The sequence below is a fragment of the Antedon mediterranea genome, chromosome 3, assembly GCF_964355755.1.
Source record: "Antedon mediterranea chromosome 3, ecAntMedi1.1, whole genome shotgun sequence".
NCBI classification, from domain to species: Eukaryota; Metazoa; Echinodermata; class Crinoidea; order Comatulida; family Antedonidae; genus Antedon; species Antedon mediterranea.
In genome coordinates, this window is record NC_092672.1 from 30,981,110 (window position 1) to 31,008,163 (window position 27,054).

Here is a 27,054-nt window from a genome sequence, read left to right on the forward strand (position 1 = left end):
AGTCATAAACGACCAATGGTTTAAATAAAGATTACTAAACGAGAGATTATGGGTATCTTGTTTGCAAATTCATTCACGGTACATGTCTTCAGAAAAAGAAAGTTGTCTTAACACAAAGAATGGATGAAAGTCAGGCCGGAGCAACAAGATAAGGCCTTAAGGAATATCAGTATGCGTACCTACGGCCTACTGAAGATTAACTAAACCGAAGAAACCTGTTTTTACACAAGATATTGCCTCCAAGTAAACACATGTAGTTGATAAGATCTGCCCGGGTCAATCAAAATACTTGAGGTTCGAGCGCTAGACTACCGAGCCACATACGGTAAACATTTTTACTGTCACAACACAACTCACCGTTCTTCCATCATCTTATCTACGATCAATTTCCTTCCCGTTTTTAGGCTAAATTAATTGTTCAATTTCCTAGCATCTATCTATAAACTATTGTTTCCTGTATCGACGACAATAATAATCGGTGATTTCCTAACATGTATTATGTACCTACACGTCAGGTGGGGATGTAATGTGCACTGGTGTAATAGAACAAGAGCTAAGGTGTGTAATCACACATGTTGCTGGTTGTGAATATCATGTGTATACTGTACATGCAGCCACAGTATTGTGTCAAAACCTGCAAAGTGGCCTGTAAAGTTATTTTTCTTATTTGCCAACCAGAAATCTATCCAGGTCTCACATTTTCAGGCCATCAATGTACTGTGGTTTAATTGTATTGTTGTTTTATTTCAAATGGTTTTTAAATTCATGTAAAAATGATTCTATTTAGTTACTGCTGTAACTAAGTATTTTACTGCAATAATGTATGATTTTAGTTTGTTTTAATGTAGAAGCTTTTGATGAGGAATCTATAATTATATGTATGTGGTTATCCAAAAAAAGCTCTCTAAATAATTGCATAAACAGGTTAAACTGAAAACAAATTACAGTTACTGCAGTAACTGCAGTAGCAGTAGGTTGATTTTGACTAAAGAGAATACAAATCAAAAGAATAAAGTATAAGAGGCTAGAAATCAAGTTTTGATTTAACGAACTTATTTTAAAAAACAGTTGATTGTGTAAAAAAAAAATTAAACGAACACATTGTTTTGTGTTCGTTTTTATTATTTAAATAAAAAAATGAATGCAAGTGTAAACATTGTGTTACAACAAGTGAAGTATGATAGTGATTTGTTTGAGTGCATAATTTCACACTAACATAATAATAATCACGGTACGATAACAATAATGTTGATATAGTGTACATTAATGGAGTTGATTACACCAACCTTATAAAAATGATACAATGGTCGTAAATGCATCATATCGCGCACAAATTGGTTTTGGATTGATTTGTTTAATGTGATACTTTCCTGTATTATGCATCACTTGTTTGCATTGGTACAACGGCTATGAGCGTTCACTGGATATTAACCAACAGCTTAGGGGGCCCCCAGTGCATGGGCAGCCCTAATGTAACCGCCCTTAGGAGTGCTACTAAGAGAATTTTTCCCCCTGGGTCATTCCATCTCAGTTCACCCAAAAAAAATGGAATTTTAAACCCTACCTCTTCCAATTTTGATGAAATTTGGTATATGGGTGATTCATAGCAATTAAAGCCAAAATTTCAAATTTTAACTTTATCGGACCAACGGTTTTCGAGATATCGCAATTTCAATTTTCGGTTTTTACGCAAAAAAGCGCGCGGCCGCCACGTTTCAAAGAGCTGTATCTCGGGAACTATAGGTTCGATTTTAAAAACAAAGGTATTTTTGTAAAGGGGAGACCATAAGGAACCTAAATATACTAATTGTGTGTGTTTTATGTTAATTTTAAGTTGAATAAAACTTTGACATATATTTTGACCTTGAAATTGACCCCGTGGAACACGCCCGATTTGTTGGTGACTATCACAAAAAATGTAGCCCTACGTGTCAACTACAACATATAAAAAAATTGGAGGGGTTTTTTTTCTTTGTTTCCATGAAATTACAATTTGAAGTTGACATACCTCTTCCTTTATAGTGTATTTTTGGTGTTGTTATACTTATACACAGTGTGAACACTAACTGTTAAGGTGTCTTATTGTTACGCTTTCTCATCAGGCCCACTTAAACAGTAGATATATTTTGATATGAGAAATACTGGGTAACTCGCATACTTTTCAAATCAATTTTGACACATAGTTTAGTGTCCTTACTATGTTATTATGCACATTAACATATGCATAATAAGTGATTGCAGAGAACATACAACAGTTACTGTATATGCCTTTTTAAAGGTTGTCATCCCCTATATAAAAACAAAACTACCAACCATGAAAAAAGTTCATTATTTCACAGATGGATGTGGCGGCCAATACAAAAACAAATATAACTTTATTAACCTTTGCCACCACCAGGAAGATTTTGGTTTAGACGCCGAGTGGAATTTTTTCGCTACATCACATGGCAAGAGTGCGTGTGATGGCATAGGTGGAACAGTTAAGAGGCTTGTCACTAAGAGAAGCTTACAGCGTTTGACTGAATGTCATATTATCACATCTCTCAGTATGTTCGACTACTGTGTAATTTTTTATTTTTATTATATGTCTTTAGGCAATGTGGCCAAGGATTATCAATAGTGAATTAATCACTGTCCTATCAGATAGGTGGTAATCCCCCTGATACAGGGGCTATTGTGTGAACCAGTTCACCGGGGTAACCCCCTACTCTTTTTCGAATAATGAACTGGGTTCTTTAAAGTACACACATGTTATAACTGGACTGGACCTACGGTTTATAGTCCTTATCCGAGAAGACTTGTTCCACCACCAGAACGGAGCGAGTCGGCCTCGAACCCTTGCCGATGTTGTTGTTGGCTCTTTTAGGTACGGTAAACGGCGCCCCTGCCTTAACCGCTCGGCCATATGACTCGCTCATATGGACATTCCAGGCATCAACTTTTTTCATGTGGGAATAGATGAGGTATCTACTGTGGAAAAAGAAATAAAGCCGAGATTCAACCTCGCCCAGACCATCAAGGGTACATTAGAATATCATCGCTTTGTTCCCGTTTCTCTGGCACAGATGCAGGTCTACAAACTTAGTACCCAGATAAACCCTCCGGATGTGGTAGTGATTCAAGAATCTTTCAGTGATGAAAATGAAATTGTTGCTGATACACAACCCACCATTATTAGACTTCAGAATTTTGTGTGCTGTAGTTATGATGGTGTCCCATGGATTGGTTTGGTGGTGGATGTCTCACTCTCAGAAGAGTTTGGGGATTTTCAAATTAAATTTATGCATCCTCATGGGTCAGCGAAAACCTTTTATTGGCCGTCCAAAGAAGACTGTTGTTGGATTCCTGAATCAAATGTACATTGTATTATAGCCTCTCCGTTTATAAAATCCTCTTCGACTAGGAATTACAGTATTTCCCAAAATGATCGCCACAACATTTCTAAATACTGTTTGAATTGTCCAGATGACAAGGAGTAAAGGCCAGACATAGACAATTGTAACATTATAATAATATTTAGTTTGTAAATAAAATTAATTTTGGAATACATCAAATTGACATTGAAGTAATGCATGGACAGACACCAAAAATACACTAAAAGGAAGAGGTATGTCAACTTCAAATTGTAATTTCATGGAAACAAAGAAAAAAAACCCCTCCAATTTTTTTATATGTTGTAGTTGACACGTAGGGCTACATTTTTCATGATAGTCACCAACAAAACGGGCGTGTTCCACGGGGTCAATTTCAAGGTCAAAATATATGTCAAAGTTTTATTCAACTTAAAATTAACATAAAACACACACAATTAGTATATTTAGATTCCTTATGGTCTCCCCTTTACAAAAATACCTTTGCTTTTAAAATCGAACCTATAGTTCCCAAGATACAGCTCTTTGAAACGTGGCGGACGCGCCCTTTTTTGCGTAAAAACCGAAAAGTGAAATTGCGATATCTTAAAAACCGTTGGTCCGATAAAGTTAAAATTTGATATTTTGGCTTTAATTGCTATGAATCACCCATATACCAAATTTCATCAAAATTGGAAGAGGTAGGGTTTAACTCATTGGGTGATCTGAGATGGAATGACCCCCCTGTGTTACGCCATTGCTTGTTTTACGATCCTCAAGACCTAGACATATAGTAAGTACACTTTGAAAAGCATTATATCGCATGGAATAGTGTGATCACAAGAAGAATAAGATGATGCATATATAGTTTACATATTTGTACAGTGGTGTACTGTAAAGTAATGGAACCAAAACGGCCATAATGTAATCAACATGAATATTAAAAAGAAACTGTTAACTGGAATTAAACAGTTAAAGACAGTAAGTAATAGGGGTCATAGGTTAAAGGTTACAAATAAAGTTTAAAATAATAGTTAAATGATATCGAGATGATTTGAAACGTTACAAAAAAATAAACAACAGAAAAAAGTTTATGTCCAACATTAGAAAATTGTTGGTCCAACGAATGGATCACCTTTGGTGGTCATTTTCTATGGGTCAACAAATGAGACCATGATGTAACGAGTGCCTTTAGTTGTCAGAAGTCCTTCATGGTAGTGGGTCAAGCGGCCAGGATGAATGAGAGTCTGTCCAACAGTTGAGTCTGTGATGTTACAGTTGTATCTCAGGAAACGGCAACCACCTCCCTAGAAAACAGAAACATTTGAAAATGTGTACTTTTGGCACAAAATGTTATAGTGTTACTGGCCTTACTGTGAAACTTTTTAAATCAAATTTAATGGAACAAAAAAAAAATGGTCCAAGACAAAAGAACATTTTCATACGGGGAAAATATTACCCCTTTGCCACACCATAGAAAAGGTAGTTGTTTACACCCAGGTGTGTGTGTAATTTTCAGGCTTTTGTTAGGCGATGTGCAAATAAACACAGTATACAAATGTTCTCTGTAATAATCTTCCAAACAATATAAAAACCAAATTCCTAATGTTTTCTTTACACAATTTTAAAAACCAAATAAATAACAGTACATTTTTTTGTTCTCATTTTTTTTTTTACTGCCATATCAAAGGTTTTTTCATAGCCCAAATATAGTAATGCTATGCCCAAATATGGTAGTGATATGACATCATCATGTCCATATATGGGCACATTACATTTTGTTTTCACATAAAGTTTAATAGTGTAGACAGAGCTTTAAAACAAGCAATAGTATTTAAAACTATGTATACTACATTATAATACTGTTAAAAGCTCTTTTATAAGACAGGGGCATAAGAGATTACCCTGGCAATCTATTTAAACCATGCTGATGTTATCTCCTAGAAGGTACAATAACATTTAAAACAAAGTAAAAAGTGCATGTTCATTAGTTGAGTCACCGGTTATTCCCCTAACTTTACCTTTAAATGTCTCCAAAATTATTACATTTTTTAGGTATCAATTCCATAGGCATTAGAATATCACAATCCACATGCCTGATTTAGATAAAAAGGTTACTATTTATTTATTGTGGTTTTAAATTTTGTAAAACCTGACGTAAAATAAGTTGAATGCATAGTCCAAATAAGGTTAAAGTTGATCCCCCTGACGAAAAATTAAATTCTATCTACTTCATGGTAGCACAAATGGAGTCAAATTCAACTTTTGTGGTCTACTACCTATCGCACACATACTGTGCAAATGTGGAGTTTTAGAATAAAATTAACTAGTAAAATTTTACAACCAGTAATGAAAAATAAGATTAGACTTATAGCCTTTAGCGTATAAAATTTATAAGATTGTTTTAAAAAAGTTTGTGAGACAAGATAATTATGCTCTAAGGCAACTTATTTATCTACATTCAACTTATTTTCCCAAGTCAACAAACTTTTGACCCTCCCTACGTTTGATTGATAGCTTTTCTATGTAAAATTGTTAGTGGTATTAATTTTAATTAATTTAAATACGCTCATTTGAAATATTGATGGTGTGGATAGAACAAAGTAACAACTAGTGGGTCAGACTAGTAAAGATATAGTAGGCCTATTAACACTAACCAACAGCAGTAAGGGGGAAGTAAGTCAATCTAGGATAGGCTACTAACATACAGTGATTTGGGTTACCATCATATTTCAGGTTGGGCTACCATCATACAGTAGGTTGGGCTACCAAGATAAAGTGGGTTGAGCTAATCATACATTTGGTTAGGCTACCAACAAACAGTGATTTGGGCTACCATCATACATTTGGTTGGGCTACCAACATACAGTGGGTTGGACTACCATCATACAGTGGGTTGGGCTAGCTTCATACAGTAGGTTGGGCTACCATCATACAGTGGGTTGGGCTACCATCATACTGCATGTTGAGCTACCATTATATTGCATGTTGGGCTACCATCATACAGTGGTTTGGGCTACCAAGATAAAGTGGGTTGACCTAATCATACATTTGGTTTAGGCTACCATCATACAGTGATTTGGGCTACCATCATACAGTGGGTTGGGCTACCATCATACTGCATGTTGGGCTACCATCATTAAGTGGGTTGAGCTAATCATACATTTAGTTGGGCTACCAACAAACAGTGATTTGGGCTACCATCATATAGTGGGTTTGGCTGCCGAGATAAAGTGGGTTGAGCTAATCATACATTTGGTTGGGCTACCATCATACTGCAGGTTGGGCCACCAAGATAAAGTGGGTTGGGCTAATATCATAAATTGGTTTGGGCTACAAACATACAATGATTCGGGCTACCAACATAATGAATCAGCCATATAATATCAACCATATTTAATCTTGTGGTTTACCCAACTGTCAAAATCATATGAAGTGAAAGTGCTACCATATTGTGACAAGCTGAAATTTTAAGAAATTATTACATGATTTTTCATTTTCTATACAGTAATAAACCTACTCTATAATCAATGTTACGATTATCATCTAATATCAAGTGGAATTTATAATACCCAAGTTCTCAATGACTTACTACTAGGTAAAAACTAATAATAAAACTGTGTCTAATAAAAAGTCTGATGTTATTTTAATTAAAATAATAACTAATAATAATAATATATATAATAATTAACTTGTCACACTGAATTGTATGGAGATACAAACACTACAAGAATTTGTCACTATTTTATCATCATTCTGACCTGATTAAATTAGGATAATTATGATCTGTAGCAAACATTTTTATCATTATTACATTTTTAATCAACAGTCAGACAGGGATCGATATTCTTTAGAGGAATTTATCGACCTATCATAATTATCATGTCTCAAATTAACGGACAGAAATGATAATTGTAATATCATTATCTTGTACTGTTTATTAGCGGACATAGTATCTAGGCTAACTTTTAGACTAAAAGTTGTACAGAGAGGATCTATAGACATTCAGTTGGGGGAATATTCATATACTTAGGCCTAAATATCATGTCTACATAACGGACAAAATGACATGATTGTATCTGTCTCTAGCAGACATTAATATCTATATAGGTTTTCAAATCCAAAAATGGCACAGTGGGGGACCCATTAAAGATGTATAGTTTTAATAAAGTTACTTCCATTCCATAGAAAAAAAAATGAAAAAAAAAATGTTTAATCACTGATAAAATGGAAAAATAAACGGTTCAATTCAACCAAAAAACCCATTGGTTGTTAGCCAATATGACCATTTTTTGCTTTAAATAACAGTTTTTAAAGGTAAATACAATTTTTTTTCGATCCAATTTTTGGTCAAAGTGGATAACTATTAAGTCACATTAAAATGGCATATTCAACAAAAAATGTTAGCAAGAATTATTTTTTCAGATGCAGTAGATGTAATATTCTTATTTAGGCCAAATGAATGCAAATTTATAAATAAAAGTAGACCCACAGTAGATGGAATATCTGTACTAGCTCTAATTATTGTAAATCAAGTCTCTATAAAACAGACAAAAATGACAATTATGAATGTATCGGTCTATAGCACACATAACATCTACGTCCAATTCCTTAGTGCAATTTAAGTCTCTTTTTAAAATTTAGTTATTATGTTTTCCTATATCTTATAGGGCTGTAAAGCTTTGTCTACACTATCAAACTTTATGTGACAAACAAATATGATTACTTGTATTGTAAGAAAGGAATCTACAGATACTGTAAATAGTGCAATACACACTTCAGTTTTAACATAGATATTACATTATTATCATCATTATTTCTCTCATATTTCATAATATCTAGGTTATCAAAGTCTAAAGTAGATTTCTGTACTGAAGAAAGCAGTTAATAACAATCTGTACAATTAATTTGTCGGACAGAAACGTATCAGAAATGATAATTTAAATCATACTTTCCATACATAATTAAGCATCTTTAAAATAATTAGATTTTTTTTTTTTTAATATTGCATTAAAGTGGAGGTGCTCGCAAAAAATGTCACATTTTTATTTTATTCAGTTCATAATAAACATTACTTTCATCTAAATTAAGGTACTTTTTTAATATGTTGTATGCTGCGTGGTTATTCTGAAAAACATCAAAAAATGCCATCTGGGGGGATAGTTCAAATTACAAACCTTTTCCCTATTCATTTGCCTGTAAATTAAAAAAAAATGTAATATATGTAAGTTCCAGAAATATTATACATATAAGTTTTCAGATTCTTCAGAAGCCGAACTTTTCATTCCCGATGTGTTTTTAAGGGCTTGACCAATTCATTTATGCGTAATTAAAAAAACTACCCATTTGAGCTAAGTGGGTAATTTTTACATTCTAGGGAGTCAATCAATTTGCGCATGCGCGACTTTTGGCTTTCTAGCGAGGCCTAGGCCCCAGCAACAGAGAGATTAACCTCACTTGATTGATATCTCTATGTGACTTGTTATGGCACTTATATACCATACAGTGCTTCATTTTGAAGCTAAGTGTAGACACAAAAAGTAATAACAAAAGGCAAGACAATAATAAATTGTCTTCATTCGATCGGATGTGGATAATGAGTAGGGAGACGAAAATGATACACTTAGTAAGTAATAGTAAGTAGCGCTTCTTGTCAGCTCGAGCGATCCGCCGACAAGAGAGGAGGAGACACATAACATAACATGGTAACGTGACCTTTACAACTAAGGTCATTACCTAACTGCTGAAAAAAATATACAGCGATTTTTCGATATTTTTGCACATTTTTTTATTTTTCTGATTTCTCAGAAACTGCTTATTTTGTACCTACTAATATTAATATACTGAAGTAAATAACAGAAGGAAAAGCTCTGAGTACACCTCCACTTTAACATTGAATATTATAATAATGTAGGGGAAGCCTTTCCAAACAATTTTAAAGTAAGAACTAGATTTGAACTCGTCACTGTGGACGAGTTAGGTTATCCGCGAAAACGCAACGTCTAATATACACATAGAATACATAGGTCTGACGTGAAAACTAATTTTCGTTATTCGTTACATATTGGTAATTTTGGCGAGGATTGCATGCCATACTGTAGGTGAACCGAATTTCGAGAAAATTCGACAATGTGTTGTGTTGTGGTATGTCGTTGGTAAACTCCATGTTGGTTTTTAAGAGTCGCTCTCTGATAATATTGTTACAAATACCATTTTATATCGTCGAACTTCAACGATTAAATAAATAAATAACAAACTCAAGTTTGTTGAGAATTGATATACTATAAGAAATAGGTAAGAAATTATGTGGATTGTTTGATTTGTAGTTGTTTTGTAATTGATACTTACTAACGATACCCTAGCCTACTATAGATATACGGAAGGATGTCAGACTTTCAGAGATGGCAAACGTCGTGACGTTTTTCAGCCCGATGGCTTTCGTAGCAGCACGACAATCGTGTATGGCCATGTGTATGTTAAATACGGTCCCGGTAAATATATGTCTGCTACATTCATAGTGTACCTAGGCCTAGCCTGTACAAGAATACTTGCTGTTTTTAGTAGGACTAAACGGCGCTAGTTCCCTTTTTGCACCTGGCTTATATTATATTAACTCTAGCTTAATTTTTAGTTGTATAAATTCTTAAAGAGAAGAAACAATGACTCGTTCTTCTTACAATAGCATGTTGTCTAGGCTTACTCCAGTAGTCCTAGTAGTAGTGACGTAGGTCAGCGCAGTTCTCTTTCGCACCTGTCATTGTTACAAATATTGTGGATGTTTTGATCACAATTTGTATTGATATTTATAATAATAATATATTTTTGTCTTGTAGCTGTTGGAAGAGATACACAATTGTTTCTACTTTAGTATCTCCAGAATATTGTAAGTAGTGTATATTAAATAAATAGTTTGTAGAGAGGATTAATGGTTTCATGATTGGGAGTGAACTGTTGCCTGTTATTTTGTAGGCATTTTCTATTATGAAACATTTACATAATTCAGATTTTATTGTTTGTGAATAAAATAAGTTATTTTGAGGAAATTTCTTAATTTTTCAGGCATTGATTAAGAAGCTTGTTGATTTGGAAAAAGTGTTAATGTTGTTTATTGCCATTATCAATGTTTTTCCTTGTTTTTTTTTTAGATTGTAGAAAATATACAGTTTCAGCTACAGCTGTGAGTATCAGTAGATTATCTGTTAAACGGAGAAAACATATTTTCCTTACTTTGTGAACTGTTGCCTGTTATTTTGTAGACATTTTCTATTAGGAAACATTTACGTAATTCAGATTTTATTGTTTGTGATCAAACAATTAAATGAAATTACCATTGAGACAACATGTAGGCCGCAATCAGCCGGCCCATACCCAAAGTCATTTTGAGGAAATTTCCTAATTTTTCAGACATTGATTAAGAAGCATGTTGATTTGGAAAAAGTGTTAATGTTGTTTATTGCCATTATCAATGTTTTTCCTTGTTTTTTTTAGATTGTAGAAAATTAACAGTTTCAGCTACAGCTGTGAGTATTAGTAGATTATCTGTTAAACGGAGAAAACATATTTTCTTTACTTTGTGAACTGTTGCCTGTTATTTTGTAGGCATTTTATATTATGAAACATTTACATGATTCAGATTTTATGGTTTGTGAATAAGATATTAAATGAAAGTAGTATTGAGACAACATGTAGACCCCAATCAGCCGGCCCATACCCAAAGTTATTTTGAGGAAATTTTTAAATTTTTCAGACATTGATTAAGAAGCATGTTGATTTAGCAAAAGGGTTAATGTTGTTTATTGCCATTATCAATGTTTTTCCTTGTTGTTTTTAGATTGTAGAAAATATACAGTGTTAGCTACAGCTGTGAGTATTAGTAGATTATCTGTTAAACGGAGAAAACATATTTTCTTTACTTTGTGAACAGTTGCCTGTTATTTTGTAGACATTTTCTATTATGAAACATTTACATCATTCAGATTTTATGGTTTGTGAATAAAATATTAAATGAAATTAGCATTGAGACAACATGTAGGCCCCAATTAGCCGACCCATACCCAAAGTCATTTTGAGGAAATTTCTTAATTTTTCAGACATTGATTAAGTGGCTTGTTGATTTGGAAAAAGTGTTAATGTTGTTTATTGCCAATTATTAATGTTTTTCCTTGTTTTTTTTTTAGATTGTAGAAAATATACAGTGTCAGCTACAGCTGTGAGTATTAGTAGATTATCTGTTAAACAGAGAAAACATATTTTCCTTACTTTGTGAACTTTTGCCTGTTATTTTGTAGGCATTTTCTATTATGAAACATTTACATCATTCAGATTTTATGATTTGTGAATAAAATATTAAATGAAATTAGCATTGAGACAACATTTAGGCCGCAATTAGCCGACCCATGCCCAAAGTCATTTTGAGGAAAATTCTTAATTTTTCAGACATTGATTAAGAAGCTTGTTGATTTGGAAAAAGTGTAAATGTTGTTTATTACCATTATCAATGTTTTTCCTTGTTTTTTTTAGATTGTAGAAAATATACAGTTTTAGCTACAGCTGTGAGTATTAGTAGATTATTTGTTAAACGGAGAAAACATATTTTCCTTACTTTGTGAACTGTTGCCTGCCCTAATCAGTCGTCTCATACCCAAAGTCATTTTGAGGAAATTTCTTAATTTTTCAGACATTGATTAAGAAGCTTGTTGATTTGGAAAAAGTGTTAATGTTGTTTATTGCCATTATCAATGTTTTTCCTTGTTTTTTTTTAGATTGTAGAAAATATACAGTTTCAGCTACAGCTGTGAGTATCAGTAGATTATCTGTTAAACGGAGAAAACATATTTTCCTTACTTTGTGAACTGTTGCCTGTTATTTTGTAGACATTTTCTATTATGAAACATTTACGTAATTCAGATTTTATAGTTTGTGATCAAACAATTAAATGAAATTACCATTGAGACAACATGTAGGCCGCAATCAGCCGGCCCATACCCAAAGTCATTTTGAGGAAATTTCCTAATTTTTCAGACATTGATTAAGAAGCATGTTGATTTGGAAAAAGTGTTAATGTTGTTTAGTGCCATTATCAATGTTTTTCTTTGTTTTTTTTAGATTGTAGAAAATTAACAGTTTCAGCTACAGCTGTGAGTATCAGTAGATTATCTGTTAAACGGAGAAAACATATTTTCCTTACTTTGTGAACTGTTGCCTGTTATTTTGTAGGCATTTTATATTATGAAACATTTACATAATTCAGATTTTATGGTTTGTGAATAAGATATTAAATGAAAGTAGTATTGAGACAACATGTAGACCCCAATCAGCCGGCCCATACCCAAAGTTATTTTGAGGAAATTTTTAAATTTTTCAGACATTAATTAAGAAGCATGTTGATTTAGCAAAAGGGTTAATGTTGTTTATTGCCATTATCAATGTTTTTCCTTGTTGTTTTTAGATTGTAGAAAATATACAGTGTTAGCTACAGCTGTGAGTAGATTATTTGTTAAATGGAGAAAACATATTTTCCTTACTTTGTGAACAGTTGCCTGTTATTTTGTAGACATTTTGTATTATGAAACATTTACATCATTCAGATTTTATGGTTTGTGAATAAAATATTAAATGAAATTAGCATTGAGACAACATGTAGGCCCCAATTAGCCGACCCATACCCAAAGTCATTTTGAGGAAATTTCTTAATTTTTCAGACATTGATTAAGAAGCTTGTTGATTTGGAAAAAGTGTTAATGTTGTTTATTGCCAATTATTATTGTTTTTCCTTGTTTTTTTATTAGATTGTAGAAAATATACAGTGTCAGCTACAGCTGTGAGTATTAGTAGATTATCTGTTAAACAGAGGAAACATATTTTCCTTACTTTGTGAACTGTTGCCTGTTATTTTGTAGGCATTTTCTATTATGAAACATTTACATCATTCAGATTTTATGATTTGTGAATAAAATATTAAATGAAATTAGCATTGAGACAACATTTAGGCCGCAATTAGCCGACCCATGCCCAAAGTCATTTTGAGGAAATTTCTTAATTTTTCAGACATTGATTAAGAAGCTTGTTGATTTGGAAAAAGTGTTAATGTTGTTTATTACCATTATCAATGTTTTTCCTTGTTTTTTTTAGATTGTAGAAAATATACAGTTTTAGCTACAGCTGTGAGTATCAGTAGATTATTTGTTAAACGGAGAAAACATATTTTCCTTACTTTGTGAACTGTTGCCTGCCCTAATCAGTCGTTTCATACCCAAAGTCATTTTGAGGAAATTTCTTAATTTTTCAGACATTGATTAAGAAGCTTGTTGATTTGGAAAAAGTGTTAATGTTGTTTATTGCCATTATCAATGTTTTTCCTTGTTTTTTTTTAGATTGTAGAAAATATACAGTTTCAGCTACAGCTGTGAGTATTAGTAGATTATCTGTTAAACAGAGAAAACATATTTTCTTTACTTTGTGAACCGTTGCCTGTTATTTTGTAGGCATTTTCTATTATGTAATATTCACATCATTCAGATTTTATGGTTTGTGAATAAAATATTAAATGAAATTAGCATTGAGACAACATGTAGGCCCTAACCAGCTGTCTCATACCCAAAGTCATTTTGAGGAATTTCTTAATTTTTCAGACATTGATTAAGAAGCTTGTTGATTTGGAAAAAGTGTTAATGTTGTTTATTGCCAATTATTAATGTTTTCCCTTGTTTTTTTGTTTTAGATTGTAGAACATATACAGTGTTAGCTACAGCTGTGAGTATTAGTAGATTATCTGTTAAACGGAGAAAACATATTTTCCTTATTTTGTGAACTGTTGCCTGTTATTTTGTAGACATTTTCTATTATGAAACATTTACGTAATTCAGATTTTATTGTTTGTGATCAAATAATTAAATGAAATTACCATTGAGACAACATGTAGGCCGCAATCAGCCGGCCCATAACCAAAGTCATTTTGAGGAAATTTCCTAATTTTTCAGACAGTGATTAAGAAGCATGTTGATTTGGAAAAAGTGTTAATGTTGTTTATTGCCATTATCAATGTTTTTCCTTGTTTTTTTTAGATTGTAGAAAATTAACAGTTTCAGCTACAGCTGTGAGTATTAGTAGATTATTTGTTAAACGGAGAAAACATATTTTCCTTACTTTGTGAACTGTTGCCTGTTATTTTGTAGGCATTTTATATTATGAAACATTTACATAATTCAGATTTTATGGTTTGTGAATAAGATATTAAATGAAAGTAGTATTGAGACAACATGTAGACCCCAATCAGCCGGCCCATATCCAAGGTTTTTTTGAGGAAATTTTTTAATTTTCAGTCATTGATTAAGAAGCACGTTGATTTAGCGAAAGGGTTAATGTTGTTTCTTGCCATTATCAATGTTTTTCCTTGTTGTTTTTAGATTGTAGAAAATATACAGTGTTAGCTACAGCTGTGAGTATTAGTAGATTATCTGTTAAACGGAGAAAACATATTTTCCTTACTTTGTGAACAGTTGCCTGTTATTTTGTAGGAATTTTCTATTATGAAACATTTACGGCATTCAGATTTTATGGTTTGTGAATAAAATATTAAATGAAATTAGCATAGAGACAACATGTAGGCCCTAACCAGCTGTCTCATACCCAAAGTTATTTTGAGGAATTTCTTAATTTTTCAGACATTGATTAAGAAGCATGTTGATTTGGAAAAAGTGTTAATGTTGTTTATTGCCAATTATTAATATTTTTCCTTGTTTTTTTGTTTTAGATTGTAGAACATATACAGTGTCAGCTACAGCTGTGAGTATTAGTAGATTATCTGTTAAACGGATAAAACATATTTTCTTTAGTTTGTGAACCGTTGGCATTGATTAAGAAGCATGTTGATTTTAAAAAAGTGTTAATGTTGTTTATTTGCCATTATTAATGATTTTCCTTTTATTTTTTAGATTGTAGTTGTACAGAAAATATACAGTGTCAGTTACAGCTGTGAGTATTAAAAAATTATCTGTAAAACGGAAAAAACATATTTTCCTTACTTTATGCCCTCCCTTAATTGATAAACATGTGTTGTTTGTAAATTTACTATACTGAGTGACCAAATATTTTTGTGTATAAAATTCTATTTTATTAGAACATTGAATAATTAAACCTATTTTCAGATTAATTTTGAAGGTGAAATTTTTATGAAAGAATTTGTTTCCGACACATTCCATGTAATGAAGTTTTGACATATTTTTAGGTCAAAATATCTTCTATAGTGATTTATTTATATTGTATAAACCAAAGTCACAAATATATTATCACCGTTTACTTCAAAATTTGGGACAATCATCCTTTTTAACATAAATGTGGTGGTCAGTTTCTCCAGACATAAATTTGCAATTTTATAAAATGGGTCTCTATCCTAAATTTAGTAGTGAGTTGGTCCTAATTTGTTTTGCTAGGCCCAATAGATCATGTTACATTCCACAAGGGGGATATGTATATTATTATTTAGGTATTTGTAAAAACACTGATTTATCTACTGATTCAATTTATAATTGTTTGACTGGAATTCTTAGTACTGTACCGTGTATCTTAAAATTAATAACTAACTCTTTTTTTTTTCTTTTATTGTAGGTGACTGTCTTATATAAACCCACTGGATCTCAGAAGAGATCCGGGTCTTTAGAAAAAGATCCACTCTCCAAAGAGAGTTTCTACGAGGGGTTACCGAATTTTAATATATGCACAATTTCTTTTTAAACATTTTTTAAAAGTATCTTTGAAACATTCAATAAAACCTTGAAGTAAACAGAAGTTTATCACAAGGAAAAACTAATAAACAAAAGTTTATTACAAACCATTTTTGCAAAAGCAAAAGTGTAAAACCTTGAAGATAACAAAAGTTAATCACAAGGAAACAACTAATAAACAAAAGTTTATTACAAAACCATTTTTGCAAAAGCAAAAGTGTAAAACCTTGAAGATAACAGAAGTTAATCACAAGGAAACAACTAATAAACAAAAGTTTATTACAAAACCATTTTTGCAAAAGCAAAAGTGTAAAGTTAAAGTTTGATTATACAAACAAAAGTTTGAAGAATAAAACAGAAGCTTATTATAAAGAAATAAATATTAAACAGAGTTTATTACAAAAGAATTAATTAAAGAAGATTTAAAGGTCACTTTTATTTGAATCTGTTATTAAGTAGAATTGTAAAAAGAATAAAAATTAGAATCTGAAACTATTTAGCATAACCAAGTATTAAAGAGAAGTTGAAAATAATATAAAGTATTTCATCAAGCCAATATTAAGCAGAAGCTAATTTTTTTATTCAGTGAAATTGTATAATCGAATTATTGAAAAAAAGCAGACAAAAAAAGTATTGACAAAGAGAAAAGAAATTAGGACAAAAGTTAAAAGTCATAGAAACAAAAGACAATATAAAGTTGAATTGTTTTTGGAATTTTTAATAATTTATTTTGTTGTAGCAAGGATTTCTTTTTTGAAGTTTGAATTGATAAAAAGAACCTAATTGTAATATTCATTGGAATTGCAGAATACATTTTAATTTAATTTGTAAACAAAGTTTATAAATTTGAAGAAATTTGTTTCTTATACAAATTTTGAATAATGGATATGGAATTCATAGCAGTAGTTGGTATCTTTTTGTTGATTATCTTTACAATGATAATTTATTTGTGTAAAAATGTGAATAAAGAAGTTACAAGTAAAAAGCAGATTTTTGTCAATACAACTGGTAATGTTAATAATGGAGTTATGGATAAGACAGCAGAATTTAAAATAGTTGTTAATGACATCTTGGACCTACTTGATGAATGCTGTTCAACTGAGAATGTCAAAGACGAGAGAAATGATGATACAGGTAATGTCAATTGTGAATTTATGAAAGATACAACTGAATTTAAAGGAATAATTGATGATATCATAAACATATTATCTTATGGTACAGAGGTCACTTCAGAGTTTGATGATACATGCGATTTCTGTAATATTGAAGTGAAAGTAGACGACAATTGCATAACATGTGACTGTTGTAGTCAATATTTTCATGTGAAATGTGTAAGAGATGTTTTTGAAGACAAACTATGTAATTCCAGGGTAATTTGGATTTGTTCAATGTGTGGGAATAGTAATTTTGTTAATAACATGTTGGGTGAAATAGGTATTCCCTGTCATTTCAATAGATATACGATTCTAGAACCTGATGAATCTGTCACTGCAGACTTTCCAGAATTAACGAAAAATAAAGAAAAACGTTGTAATAATGCCAAATTAAAATGTCAACAAACAGGAAGTGAAGATTTACTTGGTAGTGATTGGATGAGAGTAAGATCAAAGAAAAGAACCGACAACAAAAAAAAAAGATGTAAAAATAGAGGAAATAAGAAAAGGAGAAAGCCCGTTATAAATGGTATAAGTTTAGAACCAGGTGTAAAATATAGTGGCAAAGGTGTAAAAGATTTCTATGAAAGACGAAATAATAACAAAATGGAATGGAATATGAATACAAATACTTACAGAGAATACAACAAAGAAAATTCTAAAACGAATGTATTGGGAAATTCACAAACAATAATTGACGACAGTGGTAGGCCTATGTGTGATGTTTTGAAAAATACAAAAGTAACAAACGGAATACAACAACAATCAGGTGGTGGTTCGAAACGTTTACGAAATAACAAAGGTCGTTTTGTCAAAACTAAGAAGATTGATAACAAAAAAGCACAAGGTAATGTGAATTTAAAGAATGATTGCGATACTATGAAAGATATAAAGAACATGGGTAATAATGACAATTCTGAAACGAAAACTGACGAGGATTTTAAAATAGAATGTACTGTAGAAAACGACAACAACACAGCGACTGACGATGCGAAAGCACAAAATAATAGCAAAATGAATGACAGAAGTAGAATAATTGATAGTAATGGTACAGATCATAAAAATCAAACATGTGCAAGTTGTGAATTTGAGGAAAATGAAGTATTGATAATTGATGACGGATGCAAAAAAGCAATGACTAAAAAAATTAGGTCCCATACTAAACCTAAATGTGACCAACATATTATCGATGTGGATATTGAAGTTTTAACAAAAAATAATTTTTCGGAAGAATTGATAATCGATGATGTACCAAAACAAAAAAATACACGAAAAAGGCAGAAAACACAATCAATAAATGAATTACAAGTATATAATAGTAATGAAAATATAACTGTAGCACAGGGTAATTTTAATCAAGGGAATTATAGATTTGGCTTTGCAAGTGGTAAACAGTGTGTTGCAAATAGTCTTGTAGCTATTCTTTATTCTACAAAGAGGAATGGAAATGAATTTTACACCAAAGACCTTGATACCATATTGACTCTTGGAAACGAGTTGTACCGTTACATTCAGAAAGATTCCACTATGCACGAGGACCTTTTAATGATTTCTGAACTGCCGAAAGAATTGGATATCTTGGATAACACATTTGTAATATCTCCCAAAGAATCAGTTTTTGGCATAATAGATGGGAATCTCGAATTTATGGCTGAATATGGAGCCTTGTCATTAAACCAAGCTCTTGAACAAGAATTACATCAACATGATGCATTTTTTATGAATTTCAACAGAAGCACATTTTCTATTATCAAACGTGTAAATGGATTTCTTATATTTGATCCACATGCAAGAGATCGATTTGGTTGTGTTAGTGAACATGGAAAGAGTATTTTACTTTACAGTCCATCTTGGCAAGGTGTGTACGATTATTGTATAAGATTAGCAAGGTCAATGAACTGTAATATACATGAAACCGAGTTTGAACTGACTGGTGTAAATATTGAAAATAAGTCTATGATGTTATGTTCCGCTTCTGTGCTCGATGATAATTGTGAACAAAGAAACTTGGGAAACGTCGACGTTGATGAACCTAGTACGTCTTATCAGTATAAATGTAGTACAAGATTACCAGACAAGAATATTGATTCTAACGTTAAAGGCAAAACACATAATAAAGAAGGTCATGTCTCATCAAGTAATGGATGGCAAAGTGATAGTGATATTGAAATTGTTAATGTTCAGTATGAAAAAAGACCTGACGAGAATTTTAAATTTATTCCGATCTCAGAAGAACAAAAGAAAAACATGTGTAATAAATTAGGCATTCATTGTGAACATACCGATATGAATTGTGGTATTAACAGAGCCAGTCAGATTGGACATCCTCTTCAAATTACAAATATTACAGGTGATGGTAATTGTTTTTATCGTGCAATTTCATACATTATTTCTGGGACTGAAGATAATCATTTACTTTTAAGAAGAGCAATTACTAATCATTTATTGGAAACTGATGAATTATTTATTAATACATTTAGTCACGAATATAGATCAGTTAAGGAATATGTGTTTAAAAAAAGAGTAATGGATAATGGAACGTGGGCATCCAATACTGAAATAAGTGCAATGGCAAACTTGCTTAATACAGATATTTATTCATTTAATGATCAACTTTTGACGTGGCAATTGTTTTCTGCTAAAAAGCCGGGGAGAATAGATGATGTTACAACTGACAATGGTATATATATTTTGTACACCATGAATGTGCATTTTAATGTAGTAGAATCTGTCAATGTGAGTCAAAATAATGTTCAGGAAACAACAGGACAAGTTGATATGAATGTGACATCCCACAATAAACTGTCAAATACAGAGGCAATTTTTTTGGTAAAGAATTCTACAACAAAGAAACGAAAGCAAACGGGAAATGAAACTTGTGACACATTTGAAGATATACAACCAAAACACAAACAGAGTAAAACTGTTGAAAGACCTTGTTCAGAAAGCAGAGTAAAACGAAAACGATCTTATAGAAATAGAAAAGAAATTAAAAAGAATCGACAGAGAATTAAACGTCAAAGTGAAGAAAAAAAAAACTCGGAAGAAATAGATGAAATTAGAAACAAATATCAAAGTGATTCTGTATACAGAAAAGAAAAGAAATGTAAAGTAAAAGATGCGCAACAAATAAGATATGGTGACGATGATTATAAGTTCAAAAAAAGGAAGGAAAACAGAGAAAGACAATACAAAATGTATAGATGTGAACCAGAATATAATGTTAAGGTACGAAATAAAGCGAGACATAACTACACAATTGATTTGGATTACCGAACAACTAAAAAAGCCAACAATCTGATAAATTATAAATTTAATAAAAAATTTACGCAAAATTTGAAAGAATCAAAGAAAAATAGATACAACAATGATACAATATTTAGACATAAATCTAGACAAGATAATAAACAAAGAAATAAGGAAAAGTATCACAATGATTCAAAATTTCGACAAAATTTGAAGCAAAAATTAGCAGCGAAGTATTGTAATAATTCCAAATTTAGAGAAAATGTTACGAAAACATTGGCAGAGAAGTATCGGAATAATTTGAAATTTCGACAAAAGTGTAAACAGAAATTGGCAGAAAAGTATCGAAGTAATTTGAATTTTAGACAAAACTGTAAACATAAATTAGCAGAGAAGTATCGGAGTAATTTGAAATTTAGACAAAACTGTAAGCATAAATTGGCAGAAAAGTATTGGAGTAATTTAAAATTTAGACAAAACTGTAAACTAAAATTGGCAGAGAAATATCGAAGTAATTTAAAATTCCGTGAAAGTGTTAAGCAAAGGTGTAAGCAAAGATTTACAGAAAAGTATCATGGTGATAAAGGGTTCCGAAAAAATGTCATGAAGAAAAACATGAAGAATCGGGAAAAAAGGAAAACAAAAAACACTAATTTTGAGTTTGTTTTAGAAAACTTCAGAGAAACAGTTTCTCGTGGTCCTGAATATGTTTGTTGTGTATGCTTTAAAATGTTATTCAAAGATCAAGTTATGAAGTGCACCAAAGCTAAGTACAAAAATAAGACTTGTATAAATGAAAAGTATTTGCATATTTGCAACAATGAATGTAATAAACCTTGTCAATTTATCGAATCACCAAGATGTCGTTTATGGATTTGTTTCACATGCCACAGGAAATTGTTAAACGGGAAAGTCCCTGCAGAAGCCAATTCAAACAATTTACTACTACACGATATTCCTCCTGAGCTTAGGTGTTTAAATAATTTAGAGCAGCATTTGATTGGATTGAACATTCCTTTTATGAAATTAATGAATTTACCTAAAGGTGGACAGAATGGAATACATGGACCTGTTGTATGTGTACCTTCAAATACTATTGAAACTGTAAAAATGCTTCCTAGACCACAGGTTGATGATCAATTAATATCTGTAAAATTGAAGCGAAAGTTGTCTTACAAAGGTTATTACAAATATAAATTTGTTAACACTGCCAATGTTATTCAAGCTCTTAGATATTTACAGGATCATAACAAGTGCTATTTTGATATAGCTATTAATGAAGAATGGCACAATTATTTATCTGAAGATAACATCGAAAGGGAAACTACTAATGAAAATGAAAACAATGAAGAAGAAGAAAAAGAAGAAGAAATAGAAGACCGATTATGTGGTGTTACCTTTGATACAAGTCTTCAACCTGTTGACAGGCGACAAAATTTGGTTGATGAATATTTTAATGACATAATTTGTTGTGCACCATGTGAAAATAATAGTCCTATTGCATTGTTAAGTAATAAAAGCAATGAAGCAAAATCATTTCCAGTTTTATTTCCAACAGGCCAACCAACATTCCATGATACGAGAGATGTTAAAATAACACTTGGACGTTATTTTCACAATAGATTAATGCATATAGATAACAGGTTTGCACAAAATACAGAATTCATATTTTATGCTCAATCTTTATATGAACTTCAACAAATTTTATCAAGTATTTCTATTGCATTGCGAAAAGGGTCAAGTAAAAAAGATGATTTTAGCAAAGTTACTGTATCCGATTTAAAAAATGTTACCAAAATTCAAGAGATTTTAAAATCTGATAGGGGTTATAAATTTCTAAAACAAATTCGTGGAACTCCACCGTACTGGCAAGCTACACAAAAAGATATAATAGCAATGGTTAGACAGATTGGAAAACCAACATTCTTTCTTTCATTCTCAAGTGCTGATTTCCGTTGGAAAGAAATAATGACGACATTGTTAAATCAGTCAGGAGATCAAAGAAACATTGAAGAATTAGAATGGGCAGATAAATGTAATTTGTTGAAATCAAATCCAGTGACTGTTGCCAGAATGTTTGATAAACGCTTTCATACTTTTTTGAAAAATGTAATTTTGTCTGAAGCACAGCCTATTGGTAAAGTCGTAGATTATTTTTATCGAATTGAATTTCAAATGAGAGGAAGTCCACATGTTCATATGTTAGTATGGGTTGAAAATGCTCCTATTTTTGGTACAGATAAAGATAATGAAGTTATTAATTTTGTTGATAAATATATTTCTTGTGCTGTGCCATGTGAAACTGTAGATCGTGAACTGAATGAAATTGTTAAAAGTGTGCAAATTCACAGTAAAAGACATTCTAAATCATGTAAAAAAAAGGGAACAAATTGCAGATTTAACTTTCCCAGACAACCTTCTGGAAATACATTTGTTATGAGACCTACAATTGTGGATAAAGACAATGATGATAATGATGACAATAAACAAGCAATGGAGCTGTTAACCTCAGTAAAAGATGCTGTGACTAATGAAGAAACATATAAAAATGCAATAGAACTTTTCCAAAGTTTAGGTATTACACAGAGTGCATTTGAGAAAGCAAATAATTGTGTAGCTACTGAGGAAAAAATTGTTATAAAGAGAAACCCTCAAGATGTGTGGGTAAATCAATATAATCCTTCCTTATTGAGAGCATGGAATGCAAATATGGATATTCAATATATTACAAATGTATATGCATGTATAATTTACGTTATAGGATATATGTCAAAATCTGAACGTGAAATGGGTTTACTGTTAAATCATGCAGCATCAGAAGTAAAAGAAGGCAATGAAGATGCTAGGCAAAGTTTGCGAAAACTTGGTAATGTTTATATGAATAATCGAGAAGTGTCTGCACAAGAAAGTATTTATCGTGTTTGTAGTTTAAGATTAAAAGAATGTTCAAGGAAAGTTGAATTTATCCCAGTAGGACCTAATCCTGTCAGAATGAGTTTACCACTAAGTGTAATTAAAAACAAAGAAGATGATGATGTAAGTGCATGGTTGCCAAATAAGATCGACAAATATAAAGCTCGACCTAATAGTTCTGAATTTAATAAAATGTGCCTTGCAAAATTTTGTTCGGAATATAGAATATTGAGTTCATCAGAAATGAAAGGAAACAAACAAAAAAAGAATGTATTTCAGTTAAAAAAACAGTTGGGATTCATCCAAAAAAGAACACGAACTAGTAATGCTATAGTAAGATACCCTCGATTTCCAATGGATACAGCACCAGAGAAATATTTTTTGAGTATACTTCAGTTATTTCTACCATTTCGAAAAGATGAACAGTTAAAACCTCCAAATTTTGAAACGTATGAACAATTTCATGAGAAAGGATGTGTTAAATTATGTGGCTGTCAATTACAAACGGTAAAGTCAATAGTTCATGGAAACATGGAACAATATGAAAAAAGTGCTGATGATGTTGAAGAAGCACAGGAATGTTTATCAAAATTTGGACCACAAGAAGATGCATGGAGTTTATTATGTCCAGAAAGCGAAAAAGAAAGGTTAGACAACCCAAAGCCAAATGTAGAGGTTGATGATGAAGAAGATGAATTTTTCATTCCAGATTTTGGAATTCAAAAAAATCATACATCTAAAGTAGAGTCTAATTCATCTAATATTCCAAGACCAGAATTGAACAAAATGATTCGATCTTTAAATGAAAAACAACAACATATATTTTACAAGACAAGACAATGGTGTTTAGACAAAGCTAATGGTAAAAAACCTGAAGCATTTTACACTTTCATAACTGGTGGCGCTGGTACAGGAAAAAGTCATTTGGTAAACTGTATTTATAATGAAGCGACACGTATTCTTGGAAAAATTATGGAAAATCCCGATGATTTGTCAATATTGAAATTAGCTCCTACAGGAATCGCAGCATATAATATTAAAGGCCAAACAATTCATAGCGCTTTGTCTATCCCGATTAATATTTCACTTCCGTATCAACCACTTGGAGAAGAAAAAATAAGTGCACTTCGTAATAAATTGGGCCAGTTGCAAATTGTTATTATAGATGAAATATCAATGGTAAATCAAAGGTTACTTTGGTATATCCACGGACGATTAAGGCAAATAAAACAAGTACGCAACGATAGTCCATTCGGTAACATTTCAGTAATTGCTGTTGGTGATTTTTATCAGTTACCCCCGGTTATGGGCAGTTCGTTATACAAAGACACATTGGAAAGCTCACTGTGGATAGATAACTTTAAGCAAGTACAGTTAGATCAAATCATGAGGCAAAAAGAAGATAAAGAATTTGCTTTATTGTTAAACAAATTGCGTACAAAAGAAAAACATGATTGTTTGTCTGATAACGATTTATTAGTTCTAAAATCACGTGAAACAGGTGAAGAATGTGAAGATGCTGTTCACATTTACCCACGCAACAAACAAGTTGATGAATGGAATAAAAAAATGTTGCACAAAACCTGTACAGACATTGTATGCATTGAAGCAGAAGATAGTGTAGTAAACGCCAAGAAACAGACCAAAAATTGTGACAAACCTCGGAATTCACGTCAAACTAGTTTACTAAATTATTTGTGGATTGCACTTAATGCCAGAGTGATGTTGATTAAAAATGTAGATGTTAAAAAAGGCTTAACGAATGGATGTATGGGACATGTTTATGAAATAGTCAAACCCAATAATAACGCCAAACCAGTATCTATTAAAGTAAAGTTTGATAATAATGACATTGGTATTCAGGCAATTGAAATGTTTAAAGAATCTATGGGGGAAAAATACAGTCGAAAACAATTTCCTCTCAAATTAGCATATGCATGCACAGTTCATAAAGTGCAAGGAATGACAATGGATAAAGCAGTGGTTTGCCTTAAAGATACTTTTACGCATGGACAAGCATATGTAGGCCTCAGTCGTGTTACTTCAATATCTGGACTTACAATTGAAAATTTTAAACCTAGTCTGATTTATTGTGATCCAAACATAAAGAAGTGCTTAAATAATATGGATTCATACGTACAATGTGATAAACAAGGTCATGATTTGGATTCTAGATTTTCAATAATGTTACATAACATTCAAGGGCTTAAACAACATTTTGATGATCTTCAGTGTAATGATTTGTTTATGAATTCTAATATAATATGTCTAACTGAAACATGGGTTAACAAGGATGATGATGTTTTTGACGTACGCATTGAGCCGTATAAATGTTATCACCAAACAAGGTATGATTCGTATTCTAATACAAATGATCTCAGTTCCAAAATAAAACATCAGGCTCATGGTGGCGTTGCAGTGTATGTCAAGAACACGTCGTCAAGCAGATTAAACATATGTAATAATGATATAGAAGCAGTTTCATTTTTAATAACAAGTCCGATTTCTATTGCCGTGTCAGTAATTTATCGACCCCCAAGTTATGATATTAATCAATTCTGTCAAAATTTGAGAAAACATTTGGAAGAGTTACATAAAATGAGTACAAAATGTATTGTAATGGGTGATTTTAATGAAAATCTTTTCAAACAATCTTCCAGAGTGAATAATTTAATGGCAGAGAATGAGTACAAACAACATGTTACATGTTCCACCACTGAAAACAATACATTGATTGATCATGTCTATAGCAAAGGTCTTGATCCAGTACAGGCTGAAGTAATTCCAGTTTATTACAGCTATCATGAAGCCATTCAAATTAAATTTTAATTGCATCAATGGTTTTTAATTAGTTTAATTATGTTCATGTATATGGAAATTTAACTTGCATAGTATTATTATTTCGACTTGTTTATTGCATTTATGAAATGGGAAAAAGAGAAAAAACAAAATGAAATACTATTAGGGCTATCAAAATATATTAGTAAATAATAATAACAGGAAAATAATCCAACAGAATACTATAAAAACTTTTTACAAATTGAAAATAGAACTGGATACAAATCAAGACTCTCTATGCACAAGGGGCAGCGAATAATCTGTAACTTCAACCCATGTCATTCTCCTGTATAGGAGAAACAATATCTGGTGAGTAAACATTTTATATATTATTATAAATATTGTTCTGAATTTGAATATGCAATGTTGCAATCTGTGCACATAATAAAGTTACATTTTATAGAAGAAGAAAATACGTTTTGTTTTATACGATTACTAATACTTCATTAGGTCTATACCTAATTTTAGTTGCATAATTGTTTTTTATATTATTTTTCTATCTATCCAGGTCCACATGAAATTAATAATATAGTAATTTACTCATTTGCAAGAATAATCAATTTATTTTGTTTTGGTTTTTAGGTGCTCAATGGAATGGTTTCATCTCTTCAATCATAATGGGATCCGGATTTTTAGGCAGTCAGTTAATGCAGTCATTCGCTCTTTTATAGCAATTGTCTAAACGCGGCAAATGATTACATTATTAATTATGTTAATGATAGTTTAGAAATAAAAATCTTCTATAAATAGATCAATAAATATGCGTTTAATGAATCCACATTTAGCAAATTAACATGTATATAATGTACTAAGTTATATTATTGACCACCC

The 27,054-nt window shown here is 31.5% G+C and overlaps 1 protein-coding gene and 3 long non-coding RNA genes across 5 annotated transcripts in view; 3 read left to right on the forward strand and 1 right to left on the reverse strand.

Annotated features, from left to right (window-relative positions):
• Positions 1-4,043: 4,043 nt before the first annotated feature.
• The window catches only part of LOC140045196 (procollagen-lysine,2-oxoglutarate 5-dioxygenase 1-like), a 76,216-nt gene continuing 53,205 nt past the window's right edge, over positions 4,044-27,054 (reverse strand). For both annotated transcript variants that reach the window (XM_072090004.1, XM_072090003.1), the window contains one exon: positions 4,044-4,657. In XM_072090004.1, coding sequence (XP_071946105.1) covers positions 4,502-4,657 — 156 coding nt within the window. In that variant the 3' untranslated portion in view covers positions 4,044-4,501. The remainder of the gene's footprint in view (positions 4,658-27,054) is intronic.
• On the forward strand, positions 10,839-11,902 carry LOC140043844 (uncharacterized). Its single transcript, XR_011844425.1, has 4 exons — positions 10,839-10,870; positions 11,182-11,213; positions 11,528-11,559; positions 11,871-11,902. It is a non-coding gene; the product is annotated as an uncharacterized lncRNA (long non-coding RNA).
• LOC140043843 (uncharacterized) lies at positions 12,799-16,333 on the forward strand. The gene is made up of 8 exons (XR_011844424.1): positions 12,799-12,830; positions 13,139-13,170; positions 14,071-14,102; positions 14,414-14,445; positions 14,756-14,787; positions 15,103-15,134; positions 15,284-15,323; positions 15,957-16,333. It is a non-coding gene; the product is annotated as an uncharacterized lncRNA (long non-coding RNA).
• LOC140043956 (uncharacterized) lies at positions 25,676-26,907 on the forward strand. Its single transcript, XR_011844448.1, has 3 exons — positions 25,676-25,733; positions 26,436-26,532; positions 26,806-26,907. It is a non-coding gene; the product is annotated as an uncharacterized lncRNA (long non-coding RNA).